This window comes from Myripristis murdjan, chromosome 5, assembly GCF_902150065.1.
Source record: "Myripristis murdjan chromosome 5, fMyrMur1.1, whole genome shotgun sequence".
In the NCBI taxonomy this organism is placed as follows: Eukaryota; Metazoa; Chordata; class Actinopteri; order Holocentriformes; family Holocentridae; genus Myripristis; species Myripristis murdjan.
This window is the reverse complement of record NC_043984.1, coordinates 3,143,900-3,164,437: the sequence shown is the minus strand read 5'-3', so window position 1 is coordinate 3,164,437 and position 20,538 is coordinate 3,143,900. Positions and strand designations below refer to the sequence as shown.

At 40.4% G+C, this 20,538-nt stretch overlaps 2 protein-coding genes across 2 annotated transcripts; one reads left to right on the top strand and one right to left on the bottom strand.

The window, feature by feature from the left end:
- Positions 1 to 1,267: 1,267 nt before the first annotated feature.
- Positions 1,268 to 5,770, bottom strand: snrpc (small nuclear ribonucleoprotein polypeptide C). Its single transcript, XM_030051361.1, has 6 exons — positions 5,673 to 5,770; positions 4,877 to 4,919; positions 4,638 to 4,746; positions 4,231 to 4,290; positions 2,148 to 2,252; positions 1,268 to 1,901 (listed from the first exon to the last, which is right to left on the bottom strand). The coding sequence occupies exons 1-6, from the start codon at positions 5,678 to 5,680 to the stop codon at positions 1,780 to 1,782; spliced, it is 447 nt and encodes a 148-aa protein (XP_029907221.1). The 5' UTR covers positions 5,681 to 5,770; the 3' UTR covers positions 1,268 to 1,779.
- Positions 5,771 to 6,372: 602 nt separating this feature from the next.
- ilrun (inflammation and lipid regulator with UBA-like and NBR1-like domains) lies at positions 6,373 to 18,206 on the top strand. The gene is made up of 5 exons (XM_030051360.1): positions 6,373 to 6,694; positions 7,641 to 7,795; positions 7,977 to 8,174; positions 9,615 to 9,919; positions 17,325 to 18,206. The coding sequence occupies exons 1-5, from the start codon at positions 6,537 to 6,539 to the stop codon at positions 17,358 to 17,360; spliced, it is 852 nt and encodes a 283-aa protein (XP_029907220.1). The 5' UTR covers positions 6,373 to 6,536; the 3' UTR covers positions 17,361 to 18,206.
- Positions 18,207 to 20,538: the final 2,332 nt, after the last annotated feature.

The following is a 20,538-nucleotide window of genomic DNA, read 5'->3' as shown; positions in this document are numbered from 1 at the left end:
TTTTTTTTTTTTATAGAATTCCCAAACCATGAAGCCATGAAAAATGTTCTCTGGGAGTCTAAGATAGGAGGAGGAAATATGAAAGAAGTGCATGCAAGCAAATATTAAATCATTTCATAATATGCTCTAAGTTCACACTGCACACCATTGTAACTCTCTAGCACCATCTGTTGAGCAAGCCTCACAATAGTATCAGGCAGGCGTGTGTGGTAATGCTGGATGTTGAATACACAGCCCAGCCAAAGAGGAAAGGAGTTAAATTCTTGCAGGGCACTGTAGGCAGTGTGAGTCAAAACAATGAGTCACTGGCAGCTACACATCCATGTGTAAGGCCTGTCACCATCAAACGTGCTTAACTCAGAGTGAATTGGAGCAGGCTGGGGGAATTTATTTGTGGCTGACTACTGGCTTTCTGACATTATTTGAAGCTTAGACTTTATTGAAAATGTAGATCAAAATTGATTAGATGGCTCTATGTTTTCCCCAGTATATTTTCGCTTCAGAAAATGCATAAATCACAATTTGCATGGGACACTCAAAACCATCAGTTGTGTCAGAGTGAATAGACGGTAAGGTACATTGGACATGAGGTCTGTGCTGTTTGAATCTAGATCCAATTCATCGTTTGACATCTGCACTGACCTCACCTTGGGGTTTATTACCTAACCACTTTCTATGTGCAGGCAACAGAAATTGTGAATGTGATTTTTTTTTTTGATAGTAATGCAGGCCATATGGTCAATAACTGTGAACACAAGTGTACTGTAACTGATAACACCTGTGAGTACATGCTACTTCATGTCCAAATGGCGGCTGTGAAAAAAAAAGATCTATTCCTAAAGAGGAATGGTGTGACAATATTGAATATAAATAATGAATTGATTTGTTTTCTGAATGGTGCTCAATAATTAACTGAAATATTGTCAAAAATAACAATAGAAAAAAACAAATCAGAAGAGCTGCATTTTTTTTGGATACATGTAAAATGTGTGACACAATGGCATTATAAATATAGTGTTGTGCTGCTACAGCAACACTCTGAAATGAAAAAAGCAACAAAAAAAAAAAAAAAAAAAATCTATCTATTCACCACAATTGTATTTTGGTGATAATGAAAATTCTACTGCAAAAATGACCATTCCAACTACAATGGTGAATCATAATGGCAATATGTGTTAAAATAATTACAATATAATTTTTTTTAAACCACAATGTTCAACCATAGAAAACATGTCACGATGTCACATATTAACTGATACAACAACAAGTTTAGAATCAGGGTTTATTTGTCACAACAATGCAGTGAAAAACAACAAAACATGTCATAGGGTAAAAATAAAAGCAAAAACATACTTACAAAACTATGTAAAATTAAACATGTTCTATAATATGCATCTGATGGACAGTATGTCAGAGAGACAACATATTCCACTCCTAAAACTTTACAGTGGAGAGAGGATGGTTCATTTAAACAAACAAACAAAAAAAAATTATAAAATAAAATACACTATAAAATCTGACCTGCAAGAAGGGGATGTGACATTGATTTTTGATTAAATGAAATGCAATAAATACCTGGGCTCGAATAAAAATGAAAAGAATTACGCAGAATCAGCCTGAGCATTACAGAGTGAAGTTCCAGATGGAGGGTGCAGACAATTTGGGAAAAAAAAAGAAACAAATAAAAAAAGAAACTGTATTGTTAAAGCAGTAGTGGGTGTCCTCACAAGACAATGACTGTTGGTGGCAGCAAAGAACATGTGAAAAACCCACTCAGTATTATCTGTCTGGCCGCATCATGCCAGGCCTGACTGGCATCATCATGGGTCGAGGGTGACGCATCATGTGTGGTGGCCCTGGCATCATCTGCATGTGTCCTCCCATTGGTGGCCTCATGCCTCCTGGACAAGAGCATGAGGAAACACACAGTTTGGCCATTGCTTTTGCACAGCACTATCACACACACAGCCAAGCATGGATGTGTGACACACACACAATATGTTCTGAAACAGGTCAGTTATAACAAAATGATATAAGTCTGATAGGAGGTAATGAGAAGTGGAATAACTTGTTGCTTGTTGTGATCTGAAATCTCTTGAACTGGTTGAAATGTTATGCAACACAAATCAGATTTGAATATATCTTACCAGGTCCACCTGGCATCATTCCGTGAGGTGGAGGTCCCATCATTGGCATCATAGGAGGACCTCCCATAGGGGGTGTTGGTAGCATGCCTGGGCGTGGGGGACCACCTGTGGCCCCAACATCAAACAGAAAATCCATGTAAAGGTGAGGAACTAATGATGTGGATTTAATGTGGCCCTTGCACATGCACCACAGTAAATCAGGTTACATCTGAAAGCTTGATTTTAACTACTTCTCTCTGGCAATTAAAGATCTGAACCTGTTCATGTCTTATCAAAAAGTATTAAAATGCCAAAGAGCAATACGTGGGTGCTGCTTCTCCAGCATCTTCCAACATAAGTGTACCCAACGTGGGTTTTCATGACAAGTGACTGTTTTGCTGTTAGAAAGTGTTATTGTGTGTTCAGCAAAGTAAGGCTCCGCAATTTTAGCTGACTTTTTATTGTACTGAGATGCATTTCAATGCTCCTGCACAGATACATGATGTAGGGCTGCAAAATTGAGGGAATTTTCAATGTTGGAAACTTTCCATGGGAATCAATGGAAATATACAGGAATGAACACTACAGCAGGACGAGTGAAGCAACACAGCTGACATCCCGGCAAGTAAGTTTTGATAATATTACTGGGGCAAATACACTTGATCTATTGTATTAAAGGTAGGGGGAGTCATAGGGAATATGTACTTAACATTCATGTTTTTTTGTTGTTCAATGAAAGAATTGATTTAAGTTTTACTCAAATAAATCAGTCATTTATTTTTGCCATTTTTAAAATTTGTTTCAGTTTGCACTTATGTCTGCTTATGACAAAGCAAAATGTTTAAATTTATGTTTGTGTATGACAGTTTATATAAATTACAGTTAATTCCCATGGAAAGTTTCCAACTTGGAATATTTCCAAAATTTCCCAGCTTAGCCTCCCATGTAATGTTTCTGGAAAGTTTCCAAAAGTTTACAGGAAAATTACACCCCTTTGCAACCCTAGCATGGTATCAATCCAGCGAACACAAACAGCTGTTTGACAAGGCTTACAGCTGATTCTTTTGTCAAATAAAGACACAGCAAAGCAATACTGCCAAATGAAACAGAACTCCAAAATTGTGACCATAAAACAAACAAACAAACAAACAATCAAAAAACCCTTAAAGTTAGATTTGAGCACACTGGTGAGCTTTGAATAATTATCTTAGTGCTTTTGAATAGTTGTAATAGTTTCTTTACAGAAAGCATGGCAACTCCTCTCATGAAGTCCTGTTCAGGTTTATTTCAGTGCTCTTTGCTCACTGGCTAAATCGTCTCGAGACATTTTTCCACAAATGTTGTCTGTGTCGACCACCTCCTATGCAAGGCAAAAGGTAATTTCTAATTTTATTATGGTTGAAGGCTCGCTGTCAGCTGTAGCGTTGAAGCAAAGCGTTGAGCTAAAACCAGGCAAGGGAAGGGTCATGAACTGATGCAGTCTTGGTTCCAGCTGGTTTACAGGCAATGCTAATAAAAAGGTAGAGCAGCTTTGCTCCTGTTGTATCTAACCCAGTGTGACAGAGCCTCCTGCTGCAAAACCAAGACTCAAAGTTAAGAAAGTTAAGACTGCATGCGTCACACTGCCTGCATGTATTTGTCAAGGTGTGTGAGACAGTGACCTGACACTTTTTGGTTCTAAAAGACTGGAATTACAAGAAATGCTGTAAAATTGCCTCAGCACTATGACACAAATATGTAAAGACCACTTGTGGACCTGAACATTGTCCTGATCTAGTGTGAGTGCAGTTGCCAGGCCAACATACTGATGGCAAAGGTGATTTATTTACTATTCCTGTGTCAATTTTTGGCATTTTATGTAACAATTTATGTTGATATGTTGCTATTTCCTGTATTGAGATAACAATATTTGACGTGACAATTTTCCAATAAATAGTGATGCTCCCTAAATCTTTGGGCTTTGTCTGAATTGTTAAAAAGTTCACTTTTACCACCTGATGGAGTTGATTATCTGTTCCACATCAGAGTGAAATAGGAGCACTGAGAAGCAGGGTGCAAATCATGATCAGTACAGTACTAGTGAGTGACAGAACAGCAGACTTACCAGGGGGCGGGCCACCAGGGAAAGGTGTGGGAGGAATCTTTCCCTGTTGAAACGCAGCCGCTGTTGGCCGGGAGAAACAAGCGTTAATGCACAAACTGCAACCCCATCCTGTGGTACATAAATACTCCTCTAATTGGTTTAGTGCTGAGAAAAGAATACATATACTCTCACAACTAGTTTACCATCAATGTCTGCTAGGCTAAGGTGTGGAGAGGTGACTGTGTTAAACCATGTGTTCTCTCCAACTGATTTAAGCAAACAGACTACAATCTCAAACAAGAAACAATCCACATGACTGAATTATCGCTTCGCTGATTTCTAATTTTGACATTCAAACAAGGCAAAGGGGAATGAAATCCACACCACAAAACTCTGAACCCTTTCACTTCAAACAATTATTCACTTACTTGTTTTATCGATCAGGCTCTGAGCCTGCTCCTCCATCCATTTCTGATAGTAATCTTTCACATTTTCTTTGTGTTTTCGACCACTGCAGTGAGTCTTCCTCACCGAGGGCTGGACCAGAGGTAAAACAAGAAAGATGAGTCAATTTCACAGGCGGACAACAGGACAGCACATATGATCTCTTTATGCTTTTCAGCTGTTGTATTTTCTAAATTGTGTGATGCATGTGAAAAAATCTTACCGAGTCATGTGTTAGGTAGGTGTCACAATAGTCACAGTAAAATCTGTGGAACATTAAAAACATGGATAGATATTGAGTGTCACTGGTACATACAATAAAAGAGCGCTGTAGACATGATGTTTTTCTTATTAATTAGAAAGTACTGAGGCATCTGCACTTTTTCAAGTTATGTGGCTAACTTGTAAATCCTCCTTTGTGGAACAGCCCCTGTCCTCAGACTGTACTTCCAACAGTCAGTGGTGGTTTTTGCTGTGTTACTGTGCAGCGCTACTTATTTTACACCGGCCATCAGAGGAGGGCTGTATTAACGATACGATTCATCAGGATGTTGCTCATCTACTGCGAGTCGTGTTGGTCCTGGAAAATAAACCAGTGAGTACCATGAGCAGCACTACGGAGCCGCAGCCAGCCCAATGGAGCGTCACGGACGCGCATCCAACTCCACAAACATTCAACTATTGGTTTTTATTAAACTACGTCGCTTTCAACCGAGGCCCACATTTCACAACAGCATACCGTGAGGACGTTTGCCTGCTGCTGACTAAAACACTCCTGAACAGAGCGTGTCTTTGTGTACCAGGCTAATGTTGGCTAGGTTAGCTAGCTAGCTAACGTTATGGTTCCGGTGTGGCAGGCTGAGGCGACACAAAGCTGCCGGCGCTCCTTTCTGTGTGACTGGCAAAATGCATTCAACTGTTATTTGTCTATTGCAAACATAGAATATAATATCATTTGTGAAACATCTGTAAAGACATGTGAACCGTAACAATCGAACAGGAGATACATGTGAACTTACTTAGGCATGGCGCCCTCCTACTTTCGTCGACTACGCGACTGCGTTGTCCCTAATAAATGGTCCCACTAGACCCAAGACTAGGCCGCCGTTAGTTCCGCCTGTTCAACAACAAACAGAAATTAAGATATAATTACTAGCAATTATATGCTTGAGTAAATGATATACATTATACTAAAATATAAAAAAACGAATTAATAAAAAGGAATTATGCATTTTTGAATAATATTTAACAACCTTTTCAAATTGACAATATATTCATGAAATGGCAATATATTCACGAAATGAATCTGTAGTATCTATCTATATGTATATCTATCTATCTATCTATATGTATCTATCTATCTATATCTATATGTATATAGCCATGGTTTACACACATTTGGTTTATTAATACATCGCCTAGATAGTCAGTTAGACAGAAAGACAGATTCATTTTTTCTTCATTTTCATTTTCAGTTTTGCTGAAATATTCCTTGCATTCACCATTTTTCAGGCGAGTAAACCTAATTCGTAATTCGTTAATTTCATCATGATTTTGGAAAGATTATTTCACTGGCCCATTGGTCGATTTATCTTTTTTTCCTCTAATTATATTTGTCGATCTAGCAGACCGAATCGAACTTTCATTCATTGAGAAACCAATGAAAAAGTGGCTTCAAATAGCAACAGATGACGTGGGCTCTCACGCCGTGATTCGTGAAAAGCGATGTGCGACACTGTAGTAACGTCAAACGTTGTCGCCCCCCCTGCCATGCGTACTGTGGTTGTTGTTGTTGAACTGGTTGTTATGGCTGGACGAGGCCTCGGACTAAATTGAGAGAGGATCCCCCGCCGCCCGTCTCCGCAACGGGACACCTGCCATCCATGGAGGGCATGGACATGGACGTAGACGCGGAGCTCATGCAGAAGTTCAGCTGCATGGGCACCACGGACAAGGACGTCCTCATCTCCGAGTTTCAGAGGCTGCTGGGCTTCCAGCTGAACCCGGCTGGCTGCGCCTTCTTCCTGGACATGACCAACTGGTGAGTGCGGGGATTCCAGGGCCTACACTGGCCAGCAGCATGAAGCTAACCTAGCCATTTAGCAAGTTAGCGTACGTTAAAGTGCTAAAAAAAAGGCAGACATGGTGGCAGGCTGGCTGTTCAAAGCAGACGGGATTGTTTCATCATTCACGGGAAATGGTAGTTAACTCCTAACGTTCATCTGACGCCAACGGAAGTGAAACGGCAAAGTTTCACTGCGAGCGTTGCTAACGTCAAAAATGAGGAAATGAAGTCCGCTAATTAGCCAGCTCGCCAAGATAAACAGCCAGGCCTCTGGCAGCAGATTTTCTGCCATATTACATAATAGCGTTTGAAGCGGACTGCTCCGCATGGAGGCTAGTTAAACCGTGCTCTTTAAGCCCCAACTCAAGGCAGCGACAGGCAGGCAGGCAGGCTGGTGACGTAACCAGTCGTGATCTGTGGACGGCAGATAACTGCTCCTTATCACGACTTTGTTGTATCCTGATCTGCTGATACCAGGCTCGTGTGTGCACAGTGGTTGATGACCTTGATCACCGTCTAATTGATTTATAAATATCACAACTTGGGCTGCTGGAATATCTGCAGACTTTCATGGAGATGGATTAGTTTCAGGGCCAGCTGAGTGACCTAATAATAGTCAGTTTTTCAAGTGGAGAACAAGGTTGCAAGCACCTTGAGTAGACGTGTACATCCTACTGGAGTGTCCTTGAGCAAGACACTAGATCCCTATCTGCTCCAGGTACATGGTTGTAGCTGAGCTTGTGCTGATGTCCCTGGAACAGAGGGCAGGTTTGAAGATAGTATCCCTACAGAGATCAATAAAGTATCACGTTGTAAAACCAATGAGTTCTCAGTACTACCAAACACTGCTACGTAGCCACCATAACGCCACACTGACCTACTGCTCATCTCTTTTGTGTTTGTGTCTCTTGTGTGTGAACAGGAACCTGCAGGCTGCTATCGGTGCATATTATGACTTTGAAAGTCCCAATGTCAACACGCCATCCATGTCCTTTGTCGAAGATGTGACAATTGGGGAAGGAGAGTCTGTTCCTCCAGATACACAGTTCACAAAGACTTGGAGAATACAAAACACAGGTGTGGAACATGTCAGGGCATATTCACACTTTTATGCAAGTGGCATGTCTGAATGATAAGGAGTGTGTCTGTGTGTTACCACGCAGTTGTGCATGTATGTGCAGCGGCAGATGTCTTCTGGTTACACCTTAATGGTTATGCAGCTATGCATGTTAACTGTACTGTCTTGTTTTAATTGTAGGTGCTGAGTCATGGCCACCAGGGGTTTGTCTCAAGTACATTGGCGGCGACCAGTTTGGGCATGTGAACATGGTCATGGTGAAGTCACTAGACCCCCAGGAAATCTCAGATGTGAGCGTGCAGATGCGCAGTCCCACAGCACCGGGCATGTACCAGGGCCAGTGGAGAATGTGCACAGCCACCGGATTATTTTATGGAGGTAGGACATCAGCTGAGATCAAATTTATCACAGGAAATATATTAGGCATGCTAGACCAGAACATTCAGAAGAACAAATAAGTAACATCCACGTAGTTCCCGTTGTTACTTTTGCAGTAGGCAGATTGGATTAAAACAATATATTAGCATCTGCCATCAGCAACTGATTGGTTATAGTGACAAAAATGATATAGCTTATTTTAACAGGACCGATGTAAACATAAGGGACTTATGGCAAGCAACTACCTGTTGCAGCACGATAAGTTTAGCTAATGTTAAAATGATCCAGTCCCTGTCCTCACACTATATTCATGTGCATCTCCATGGAGTGCCCTTGCTCATGGGCACTTTAGTAATATAATATCCCCTTGGTACCAGGAATTGTCCAATACATTAAGCTGCTATGCTAGTAGCCCTCCCTTTGAAACTACCAACTTTTCACGCCTATTGCCTTACGACTGTATTAGCACACATGCAGTCATTTATGTAATTGTCGTCTTGCAGTTTAACTAAAAATAACCAAGAAGATGTGTTAAATGTTCTATATTTACTATTTACAGTATTTACATACTTTTTTTGCTGTTTAAAGTCCCCATGAAATGACCTCACACGACTTCTGCTTCCTGTAAAACAGAATATCTTAAATAGTCACATCCCAAACATCCTGTTTCAACAGGAACTACATATAATCAAGAAAATGAGTCAGTTTCATGGGGTCTCTAATACAGTTCCCTGTGGTCTTCAAAAAATGTTTTGTTAATTGTATAGCAGAAAAACACCTGAGCTAGGTCCCAGCTTTTGGAGCTTCTCAAGCTGGTGTAGTACAAATGAAATCAAACTTGCGCTGCTTGTCCAGCTATTGCTGAACTGGACACTGCAAAGCAAATGTCTATATTCACTGTGACTTGAAGTGAACTTGCAAATCACGGGTTTTGCAATGAGATGTGAAAAAATGAAGAAATTGGAAATAAATAGCCCAGTAGCGGTGAACCACAAATTTGCCACACAGCTCTCCCCGTGCTGTTTGCACAAATTGGGATTACTATTGCCCAGTGTGGTGAAGATTTGTCTCCAGGGGTTTGCTGTCAGCTTTGTGCACATACTTGCTTGTGTTCTTGCAATTTTGGCAGGTCTAGCCTCAAACTGATTCATCTTAGAAGTGAGCAGAGACAATGAATGTGATGTAAACTAAGGAAATAAGCCACTATCACACTGCCTAAATAGCACATAAAAAAACGCCACCTGTCATGTGACAGTCATTGGTGAGCAGCTGCAGTTGATGGTGTATTTGGGGGCAAAGGATGAGGCGGTGAAAAACTAGAAAATTAGATTCTGTGAGTGGGAGTGGTTCTTCACCTTGAGGCGGTCAAATGTGGATAATCAGCCCTGACTGATGTGGCTAAGACAGCTTATGTTTATACATGGCTTCTTTTCTTTCCAGATGTGATCTGGGTGATTCTTAGTGTGGAAGTAGGGGGTCTCCTCGGCGTCACCCAGCAGCTGTCCTCCTTTGAGACAGAGTTCAACACCCAGCCGCACCGCAAAGTGCAGGGAGACTTCAACCCCTTTGCCTCGCCACAGAAGAACAAGCACGACGCCACTGACAACAGCTTCAAAGACCCTGGTGGAGCCTGGGAAGGCACGCAAGAGCCAATCCAGCAAGATCAAAATGGACTGTCTCACAATGCTGTAAATAGGGCGTCAAATGGTCTCCAAACCAATCTGTCAGTGATGACTTACGGTCAGGTATGTATGCATCAAAGATAATGGTTTCCTGCTTCACAAAACTTTAATTCACTTTGGCTAGACTAATCGAAAGTCATCCAGCACCTCCACTTGAAGCCCTACATCAGTGGGGAACATATCAGCCTTGGGCTGCACGGTAAAGCATATACAATCATCTATCACTATTTTGTTTCCATTTTTACTGAAATCTCTTTGAGATTTGGATGGTACGTTTATAGAGTGGGGAAAAAACAACAGTGTCAGTTTTACAGTCAATATGCAGGAAAAAAAGCCCCACCTCTGGGGAAGAGTGACCATTTACATTGTCACATTAGCTGCATTTTGGAATAGAAATAATTATACAGTAACTGATTTTGACCAAAAAAAATGGAGTGGACTCAGTGTAATTGGTTACTCTTTAACATGTGGCCTGAACAACTGAATCAGTACAGGTGAGAATGAGCAAACGGGGAAAACAATGATCAGACCAGATGACTTATCACCCAGCCTGCCATGCAGCAACTGGAAGACACAGTGACAGAAGGAAATCTTGAAATACTTTGACTGTATGTCATTTAAGGGAGCTTTTTAAAACGCAAAGTAAATGATTGGTGTGGGCATGCTGTCGGTTTTACTTTGTTACTTTGGCCTATGTGATGTTGAAAGCCCACCTCTTGACTTTAAATGACAACTTTATATTTAATCGATTACTTAGTTAATGTTTCAATAAGGAATTTTCCACCAACCTAGATACGCTTAAGATTTTTTTCCGCATGTTTTGCAGGTTGGATGATCAGTATTCTTCGACAGTTACCCAGTCATTACTGAGCAATCGAAATGTACCCTCACTGCTGATTGAAAGCATTTTTTTGGCGTATACATCTGGAATATCCACTTCTCTCTTACCCAGTTTAGATTTTGTTTTAACATTCCTTTTGGGTGACCTGAACGCAAGTGGACAGCGGACACATATCACCGTTCACACCTGTCTTAATCATGCATCTCGAAAGTGTCTTAGCTGACTACTTGTGTTTGGATTTCATTGCTGCCTACATCACTTCATTCACCACGTCCTTGTCAGGGAAACATCAGGACTCATTAGCGTTTACACTACAAATGATATGTGGTCAGTTGCGTCCCGGACCAGCTTGGCAAATGGTTTGAGTGATTGGAACAACATGCATCTTTTTGTGAGCTTTTGCATTTGTCTTTAGCGCTGTCCACTTATGGTCCCCAAATGCATGTTGAAATCTCTGTTATCTAATGTAGTCCTTCACACAAACACGCAAAAAACGTGATTCACTCTTTTGGGTTAGCTCAGTGTTACAGCTGAAAAGCCTTCACCTAAGGTCACAATGACAGGATCAGGCATTGTGGCAAAAACGCAAGGAATCTCATTGATTTTAAAAGGGGGTAGTGTATTTTGGCTGCGGCAGTGTGTGCTGCAGAGGGTGCAAAAAAAAAAAAAAAAAAAAAACACGCAGCAGTGACCGACAAAAAAGTTGAGCCAGAATCAACTTTTGCCGCAACCTGACGAATCACACGGTGTTGGCCAGTCATGTATGTGGCAAACAGAGCAAGTGGGCAGACGGTAGACATATAGTGACACGCCCACACCTCTGCACAAATCTGCACACAGTACCACAATGCCTGATCATGTCTGAATGTGGCCCAAGTCTAAACATGATGACATTTTTTTTAATTCCTAAAAGTTGATCCTCATCTGTCACTTGAGAATGCTTTGTTTTAAATTGGCAAAAGTGTAATGACATGACTTTGTCAGCTCAAACCAAAACAAATAATTAACAATCAGCCTGACTGGACCTTTTTCCATTGTAAATAGTTGTAAAGTAGTTGGATCAGTAAAGTGATCAGGCTTTCACAAACGTCTAATAACTCATTACAAGTACTGTATGTAAGGAAGTACTACAGCACAGTTTGAACATCCTTTGTTAGGAATGGGTACCATCATTCATTCCTCTGTTCAGACAGTTGCAGGGAATAGTCTGGCAACCAATTGTTTTAGAAGAATAATGTTCGTGTTAGAATAGGCCTATTGACTTCAACATTTGGGAAAGAATAGACTGTAGTGGCTGCTGTAGCAGTAATGCAGGACGAATAAAAGAGAAATCCATCACAGTGGACTTCTATGGTGGCTGATGCTGTATATAGGAATTTTATCAAAGCCGTGGCCACATTTTCTGGACTTGACCTTTAACCATATACTGTGTCTGATCTGGGGGAGAAACAATAGAGCTTGTACTGGCAGGACAGCCAGATAGTTCTCTGACCAGCGTTTGGTCAAACCAACAATGAGCATTACTTATATAATACAATACAGTCACATTTATTTATTTATTTTTGCTCCACTGGCAGCTGGGGCCTAAAAATGGCTGTGCTGGTCCCTCTGTGCGCCCTCCAGTATGTCCATCTTTCAACAATTTATTCCAAGGCAACATGTCTCAAAATCTGTTTGGTGAATTGCAATGAAACTGGGTTAGCACATTTGTGCTCCCCAGATAATGAACCCTGTCAGTTTTGGTGGCTACTACCAGCTAGAGCTGTGACTTTAACTGCATTCCCACAGCACCACGGTTTTGTGTAGCTTACCACTGGGTTTGGCTCATTTCCATCATAACCGCATTTTTTATGGGCCAAAAGTCAGTTTGAGATATCTGAATTTTTAAAAAATTTTTTTTTATCTCTGGAACGGTAGGTTGTAGACACATAGGACTAAGACCAATGTGTTCAGAGACCCCAATATGCACCAGGCAGACCTTGGTTCTGAGTGATACGTGATGCATTGCTTTTTCAAGCCATGTACCTTTCTGAAAAAATTATACATTAACTAATTGGCTGCCATTGACGTCTATAGACGTCAGTTCAATTCCAAACGTTGACTGCCAAAGACGGCATGCAACGTCAATTAAACTTTTCAATGGAGCGGGCTAAGAGGGGGCCGGCGAAGTTTGTGCTCGTATCTGCATCAGAAAGGATAGAGATGATAGAGAGAAGGCAGAGAGGATAGAGAGAAAAATGTTGCAACGTCGCAAGTTTAGGCAGCTTACGCTAGAACAGAGTGTGTGTTGCTGTAACTCTAGTAGTAAGAGGGGAGCAAACGTGAGAAAGGATTCTTCGAATTCTAGTGACTCTGAAACTCTGATGGTTACCATGGAGACGAGTGATCTAGGCAAGTCGTGCTAGCCGCGGAGACTAATGTTGAGTCCCAGGCGCCATCTACAAAAAAAAAAAAAAAAACGACCACCAACCCCGGCTTCATCATAGCTCACGGCAATCTAGTCGCGTTTCACCGCAGCCCAGCCCTGTTCACATAATCATAGAACAGTTGTCTGAGTTGTCTGAAAATAGCTGGAAGCCAATGAGTTAATCATTACTTCACCGCCCTACTTCAGCCACCATCATGCAAAAATGTTTTGTTGATTTGAACACAGCCCATCACTAAATTTAAGCAGGAGTTTACCAGGATATTTGGTGAGTGCATTCATATCTGCCAGAGGAAGATTCCTCTTGATTTTGGTGAGCCTATGACCTTAACTGTAGCACCACCCTTAAGCCAAGATGTCATATATGTCTCAAAATCTTTTGGGCTGATTGCCATGAAATTTGGAAAATACATTAATGCTCCACAAACAATGAACCGTGTCAATTTTGGCGATCTCATGAGCTTTTGTCTAGTGCCACCCTCAGGCCAAAAGGCACAAAGCCACATTCTCATGCACTAGCAGTAAAGGGCGCACACACGGTCATGTAATTTCAAAGTGGGGGCATTAACTGATCTTGACTGACTTCTTGTTTGTTTACATATTTGAGTACCAAATGAAGTGGGAGCACACATGTTTGCCAGCACAGTTACTCTTATGTTGTGTAATATGAAATCTATACCTCTTTGGAGATGCAGTGCTTTTAAATAAAAAATTCCGCCACTTCTTTCCATGACAAATCAAATTTTTGCTTTCTTCCATCATTTGTCTTTACTAAATCACTCTTTTATACGTGTGCTGAGACCACTGCAGCGTCCAGCAGCCTTATATAGCTTCATAACGCTAACCTAACAGTCATGCACTTGGTTCAGTTCCACTCTGCAAGTGCCTCTCTTCTGTACAGGTTCGGTTGACATGGTCTAGATAGTTAACAGAATAAGATTGAAACTTTATTGAATGACTGAATATCAGGCTTACCCAGAGGGCCAGGTTCAGGCTGGATTAAAATTATATGTTTCATGGAAAGAAGTGATGTTTTTTATTGTTATTTGAGTTTTTATTTGAGCATCTTCAAAGAGGTATAGATTTCATATTATACAACATAAAGGTTGTGCCGTGCCTTCTGCCCAATGAGCACTGGGATAGGCTCCAGCACCCCCTGCTACCTTTTACAAGGATAAGCAGTTTGGAAAATGAATGAATGAATGAATGAAGAGTAATTGTGTTGGCAAACGTGTGCTCCCTCTTCATTTGGTACTCAAATAAACAAACAAGTAGTCATGATTCCTAGAGAGAGCAGCTTTTGAGCAGCTATTTGAAAGGGGCAACAGAAAGGATAGGTCTCATGGAAGTGTGACTCTTTATAGCCAATAAATAAACAAATGATATAAGTATGTTATTACATGATTGGCTCCATTTATTATATTATTTATGTTTTTTACCCAGCCAAAAATGCAATAACAGCCAATAATGTAATATCTTATTAAAAAGTTATGTTATTGGTTTAGAAATTTTGTTACATTCTTGGTAAGTTATTACATTATCAACTGTTACTGCATTAAGAACGGAAAAACTGTTACCGGCAGTTATTACGTTATCAGCTGCTACAGTTGGAAAGTAGCCTGTTGGCTGAAACTGGCACATTTACAGAAATGTTGATTAATATGCACCGTCCCTGTAGGGAAAAATAAGTGAATAAATAAATAGTGCACAAGTACTTGTAGCACAACATCATTACTTTATGTCATTGAGCTAGAGGTCATGCATAGAAACAAAGCATTAAACACATTTTGACTCGAGTGATTAGAAATGGGCCTCCGACCGAACACCTTTCTTTACACTGAAATAAACCAGAGTCATTCGGTTCAGTCAGATAGGTAATTCACAAACCATCCAGTGCTTGCTGACCTTTGTTTTTAAGTTATTCTGATCCGCTGTGTGAAAAGCTTTCAGAAGCTCTATAATCACAGAAACACAGTGACTACATTTACATGCAGACTGCATCCTGAGTACTGGCTCATATCCCAGCTTAGTCTTATCCAGGATAAGCTGTTTACATGCATTAATATCCTGCCTTCGCATCTCTCAAATGTGTCCCCCAATAAACAGAGTTTGTTTATCCAGCCCACCTGTTTCTGCTCCTCTCATGTGTCTGACTGGGCAGTGTACATCACAGTCACGACAGCGATCACAGTCTTTTTCAGCTGGTGCTCTACACCTGCTAATAAAACCACTCAAAATATTAATGTCTTTTATTCTACAATTACAACGCTTGGTAGTGGGGTAACCTGGTATCTCAATTTAACGTTGGCATGGGTGTTCTGGTCGCTCTTTACCCAAAATGCTTAATTACAGCACACTGGAAAAAATATCCAGGATAAGCTGTTAATATGCCTGAGAGTCCGTGTTAATATTGAAGTACTCCAGGTGCCGTATCCCACTTTCTCATGAACGGTAGCAGAACGGGTTGGTTTGTAGGTCTTGCATTAAAGAGTTGGGTCATGTCCAGAATTTATTTGAAATTGTGGTTAACAGGTCGGTGCAGTATTGAGCTTTGCAGGTTCAGCTCGGACAGAGCTTTGTAAGACTGGATCTGTGCAGGGCTCTTGCTTCTACCCATGACATTCCAACCAGAAGATGGGTGCCCGTGGCCCATCAGTGGGATGCAGCCCGGTGGTTGAGAAAGCCTGCCATATGCTAATGTGATTTTAGAGTCCATGTAAATGCATTTAATAATATCATTCATTACTATGTTGGCTCCTGAAGGCTGACCAATACTTACATCAAATAGCATTTGAACCCAAAACTCTTTCAGTTGCTCACCAACCAGATTTTTAAGAACATTGTTGAAAACAGACAGTTTGAAGATGGGCTATTATTTATTCAAGACAGTAAAGTCACCACTCCTCAACAGGATGAACCCAAACAGGCAGGTGTAGGGTAGGGCTGTGACAACGAACTTCGAAATTCGATATTAATTCGAACTGGAGGGAGGGATATAACGTTCGACTGCTGAAATTCACGTTCGAATGTGTGTGTGTGTCTTTGTTTACGTTGCGTAACGACGCAAATCAACGTTACGCGTGATCGTGCGCGGGATAAAAAAGTGTGGGCATGCATCAGTGCAGCGCGCACCTGTAGGAAGTTTACAGCATGGCTGAAAACATGCAGCAGCAGAACCGGTCCCGATAAAATACGATCGTAAATACATCCAGATTATCATTATTAATGTTGTGTCTTGTTAATATGGTTGAAACGCCCTCTGGCGGACAGACCGTAAATGACACCCATATTGTACATATCAATAGGCTAAACAATAGACTAAAATTGACCCTAAAAATTCGAACATAATTCGATATTTGACATTATAGGGCAATCGAAATTCGAAATTTATTTTGGAGGAAAGTCACAGCCCTAGTGTAGGGCAGGCAGACAAATTTTAGAAGATTTATTATTGACCTGGTTGAGTTGGGGGAAAATATTCTTCTGGTTTAGCAATAAAATCAGTATCTACTTTTTAAAAAGGTGTGGTTCTAGATGAAACAGTTGGATATACATGGTCTGGGCCAGGTGATTTTGGTTGGTGAAAGACCTACTCCACCCCACATGTGTAGGCAAAAACCCTAAATGTGCTTTATCACATTTATGGTCTCTTGGTAAAAGCCCTTGGTCACTGCATCTACTTGTCAGTGTAAGAGCTTATTCAGTAATCATGAAACTCTTTGGTTCGGTCACATTGTTGCAGGTACAACCACATACTTGTTTAGTGTGTCTCCAGCATTCAGGCTCACACCCACTCCTGGGTGGCTAGACTGGATTGACCAGAAACACCTGGGCCTGGCACCTAGCTAGTTCCTTGTAACTGAGGCAGCACTTCAAAGGGACATCGGCTGAGTTATTAGACACAAACTGCACATATGTATTTGGTGATGTCATAGATTACAGTTTACACTGTAAACAGGCATGCTTCACTTGCATGTTGGTTAGTACAGGGATAATTATATGTACAGTCCATACCACACCCTGAAGTTCTTCACGCTCATCCATGTACTTTTATTTCCGCCAAGTTCGTACAAGCAATGAATTTCACCTCCAGGCTTAATTGGGTCACTTTCGTCTTTGTATGCATTCATACATTCAGTTGCTGATGCCTTTGCACAAAAATGCTTGCCAACTTTTTTCACGTCACTGTTTTTTTCCCCCAGGGTATTCATGGACCCTATCCCTTTGGACAGAGCTAGAACGACAAAGACCCCCATGGTGGATGATGATCTGAACACCCTGGGAGTCCGTGAATGCAAGAGAGTCAGAGGGGGGGAGGAACAGTTGTTTTATATTGACTCTTGACAACCCTCTCCCCAGCCCATGGCCCTATCCACAGAAACACAAACAACAGTGAGGACATGGATTACATCCACTATGGTGAAACGTCCCACCTAACATCAACACCTGGATCCGCATGTGTGAATGCTTCATTTAAGAGTGCTATAAAAAACCTAAAAAAAACAAAAAACAAATTAAAAAATTAGATACACAGCTATTTTTTATTTCCGCTGTCAAACACACCTAATTTAAAGGGAAAATCGACCCTAAACAATTTCCCTACAGTTGGTTATTCCCATGGACAGTTGGACAGTGCAGTACTTGTGATGCATGAACAACTCTCTCCAGGGTTCCTACACAGGACAAGGATGGAAAAAAAAAGAACACCAGAAAATGAAACAACATCAAGGCCTTAAAGTTTTGGAATTGGACAAGAAGACTAGAAAATAAGGGGGAAAAATGTTCAGTCTTGACTTTGGTGCGATACACTTTGGATTACACACTACACAAGTATAGTATAGCTATATGGCCTTAACAAACCAATATCAGCACGCATCATACAGAACGCTGGCCAGATTTTTCAAATTCATTCAAAAAATTCAGATAAACCAGGCAAAGTCATTGAACTTTTGCACAGAACATGAGGAGGATCACTGTGTAGGAACCCTTTTTTTCTCCCAAAGATTAAAAAAAAAAATCCAGAGAACCAAGACACTAATCTGTGATGTCATCAAGCCAAACTTTCTGGACGTGCCCATTTGAGACAGTGTGGGAGGCTGACGATGTATGTTAGGGTGGGTTTTTTGCTTTAAATAGATGCCGATGAGCTTAGCAAAAGGGATGTGAGTGAGTTTGAGAAAGTGCGGTGTGAGGGAGATGAAAAAGCCATCTAAATCTATTTTGCCTGGTGAATGATTGTAGTTCCTGATTGTCTAAGTTAGGTGTGCGTGCATTTGTATGTGTGCATTTGTTATGGTTTCCTTTTGAATTTATCAGACATGAAATAGTGTATACTACTTGGGCAAGGATGTTTATTCAAATGCAGATCTGTAATGAAACAGAATCACCGTGAACCTCAGTTATGATAATTGATGTACCCTGATGTTATTCTATTGCAAAACAACAACAAAAAAATACCCGTAAAGATCCAGCAGGTGGTGCTAATAATCAAAAGTTAAAGGATACATCATGCTGAGTACATCACAATGTAATGACTTGTTAATTGGTCTTGGAAAGGACTACCTGAATATGACATTTGATGGTTTGCTTTGGCACTACCAGTGCTGCCACTGCTATTTGCACAATGCTGTATGCCACTTGTGCTGATTAAAAGTGGGGATTGTCTTTGGGAAGCTGTGGGATTGTGTGTTCAGCTTATTGTGCACTGTTGAGCGATACCAGCATATTCCACACTTTGAGAGTTTGTTCTGCCTATTTTCTCTTCCCCAAAGCCTCGAGTTCTTCATTACTAGCCATACATGTTGTTGTTGTTCTTCTTATTATTTTCTTCTTACAAAAGTCTTATCATTGTGCAGTGTATGCTTTAAAATTGAAGATGGTCAGATTCAGTCATAATTGCCTTGATCACCCATTTAGGCAAATCATATCGGTTTGCCTACTATCAAAACTGACTTATTTGAACCCTGCCACCTTCATTTGATCCAGTTAGCTTTGTCTTGATTGGGGCATTCTGGGGTAAAAGATAAAATGTTTTTTGATGGAGTTCCGAGTGAGTGTTAAATTTTATTGTTGGGGGGGTGGGGTTGGGGGGTATTTTAAAATGATGTGCTGCCCAAGATGCCAGACAGGCAATGAGAACTCTTTTTTTTTTTTTTTTTTCTTGATGTTTGAATAATTTGTCAGGTTTTCTCCATCTGTGTCTTGAAATACCTCTGTGATTGGAATTCTTTTTTATCATTATTATTATTATTATTATTATTATTATTTTGAAGAGTCACCAGCATCATGTTCCTGTGTTTCAGAGCTGCTATATTTGTTTTGAAAATCAGCCGAGAGCCCTCCTCCCAAACAGTATACACTGTTCTGCCTTGCTTCTTTTTAATCATGCTAGTCTTTTTTTTTTTTTTTTTTTTTTTGTCCGTGTGCGTGACTGTGTGTGACTGTGTGTGTGTGTGTGTGTGTGTGTGTGTGTGTGGTTGTACAATGCATGTGGCTGTATGACGGAGAGGAAAGAGGAAGTCTTTTAATATTTGCTGGATTCATTCTTTAGTTTTAGTTTGTGACTGTGTACAGATCTGAGATGGGTGGCATGGTGAGTGGATGAGCTGAAAGTTTACATAGAGTCCTAAGATAGCACATTTATCTGAAGAGAAATTGTCAAAATAAAGCCTTTTCCTGTATCTATAAATAAACATTTGTATGATTAAATTAACACTGAAACAAAGTGTGCATTGACTAGTTGTATTTTCTTCCTTGTTTTTGTTACATATTTAAGAGGAGGGAAGAGGAGGAATATTCTTCTTACATGATTTTAAAACAAAATACTTAATGCCAGCACATATATAGCAGGTCTACTTGTATTTATGCAGTTGATGACTCATTGAAACTAAAGTCATGATGTACAATATTTCATAGATTAGCTATTGTTACAGTTACAATGGGCATTCTATTGACACTCCTCTGATAGGCTTTGCTTATGAACTTTCTCTTATCGTTATATATACATACGTAAGTGTATATATTGAAGAATCAGAAATAATTGAACAGATTATAACAGTGAACCTTGACTGAATGATTTTTGTGAAAGATAAAACTGAAAAAATGTCATGGCAGTGTTAAAAAAAAAAAAAAAAAAAAAAAAAAAAGCTCCAAGATGAGGTGGGCTCCTGCTTACAAAGTGTTCTTTACCCTAAAAACAAACAGTACCTTTTCATCAATTTTATTTTAGAGACCGATAAATAATGAGCTTCAGTTAATGTTGTTTTTTTCCCAACATACTGGAGAGTCTATAATGCTGTAAAATGGACTTTTGCCAGACTTTGCAGATACATAATAGTCTTCTCTCAGTGACATGCACGTTATCGTTATACAGCTATTTCCACAGAACCGTTCACTGCTCAACACACCTGGAGATCA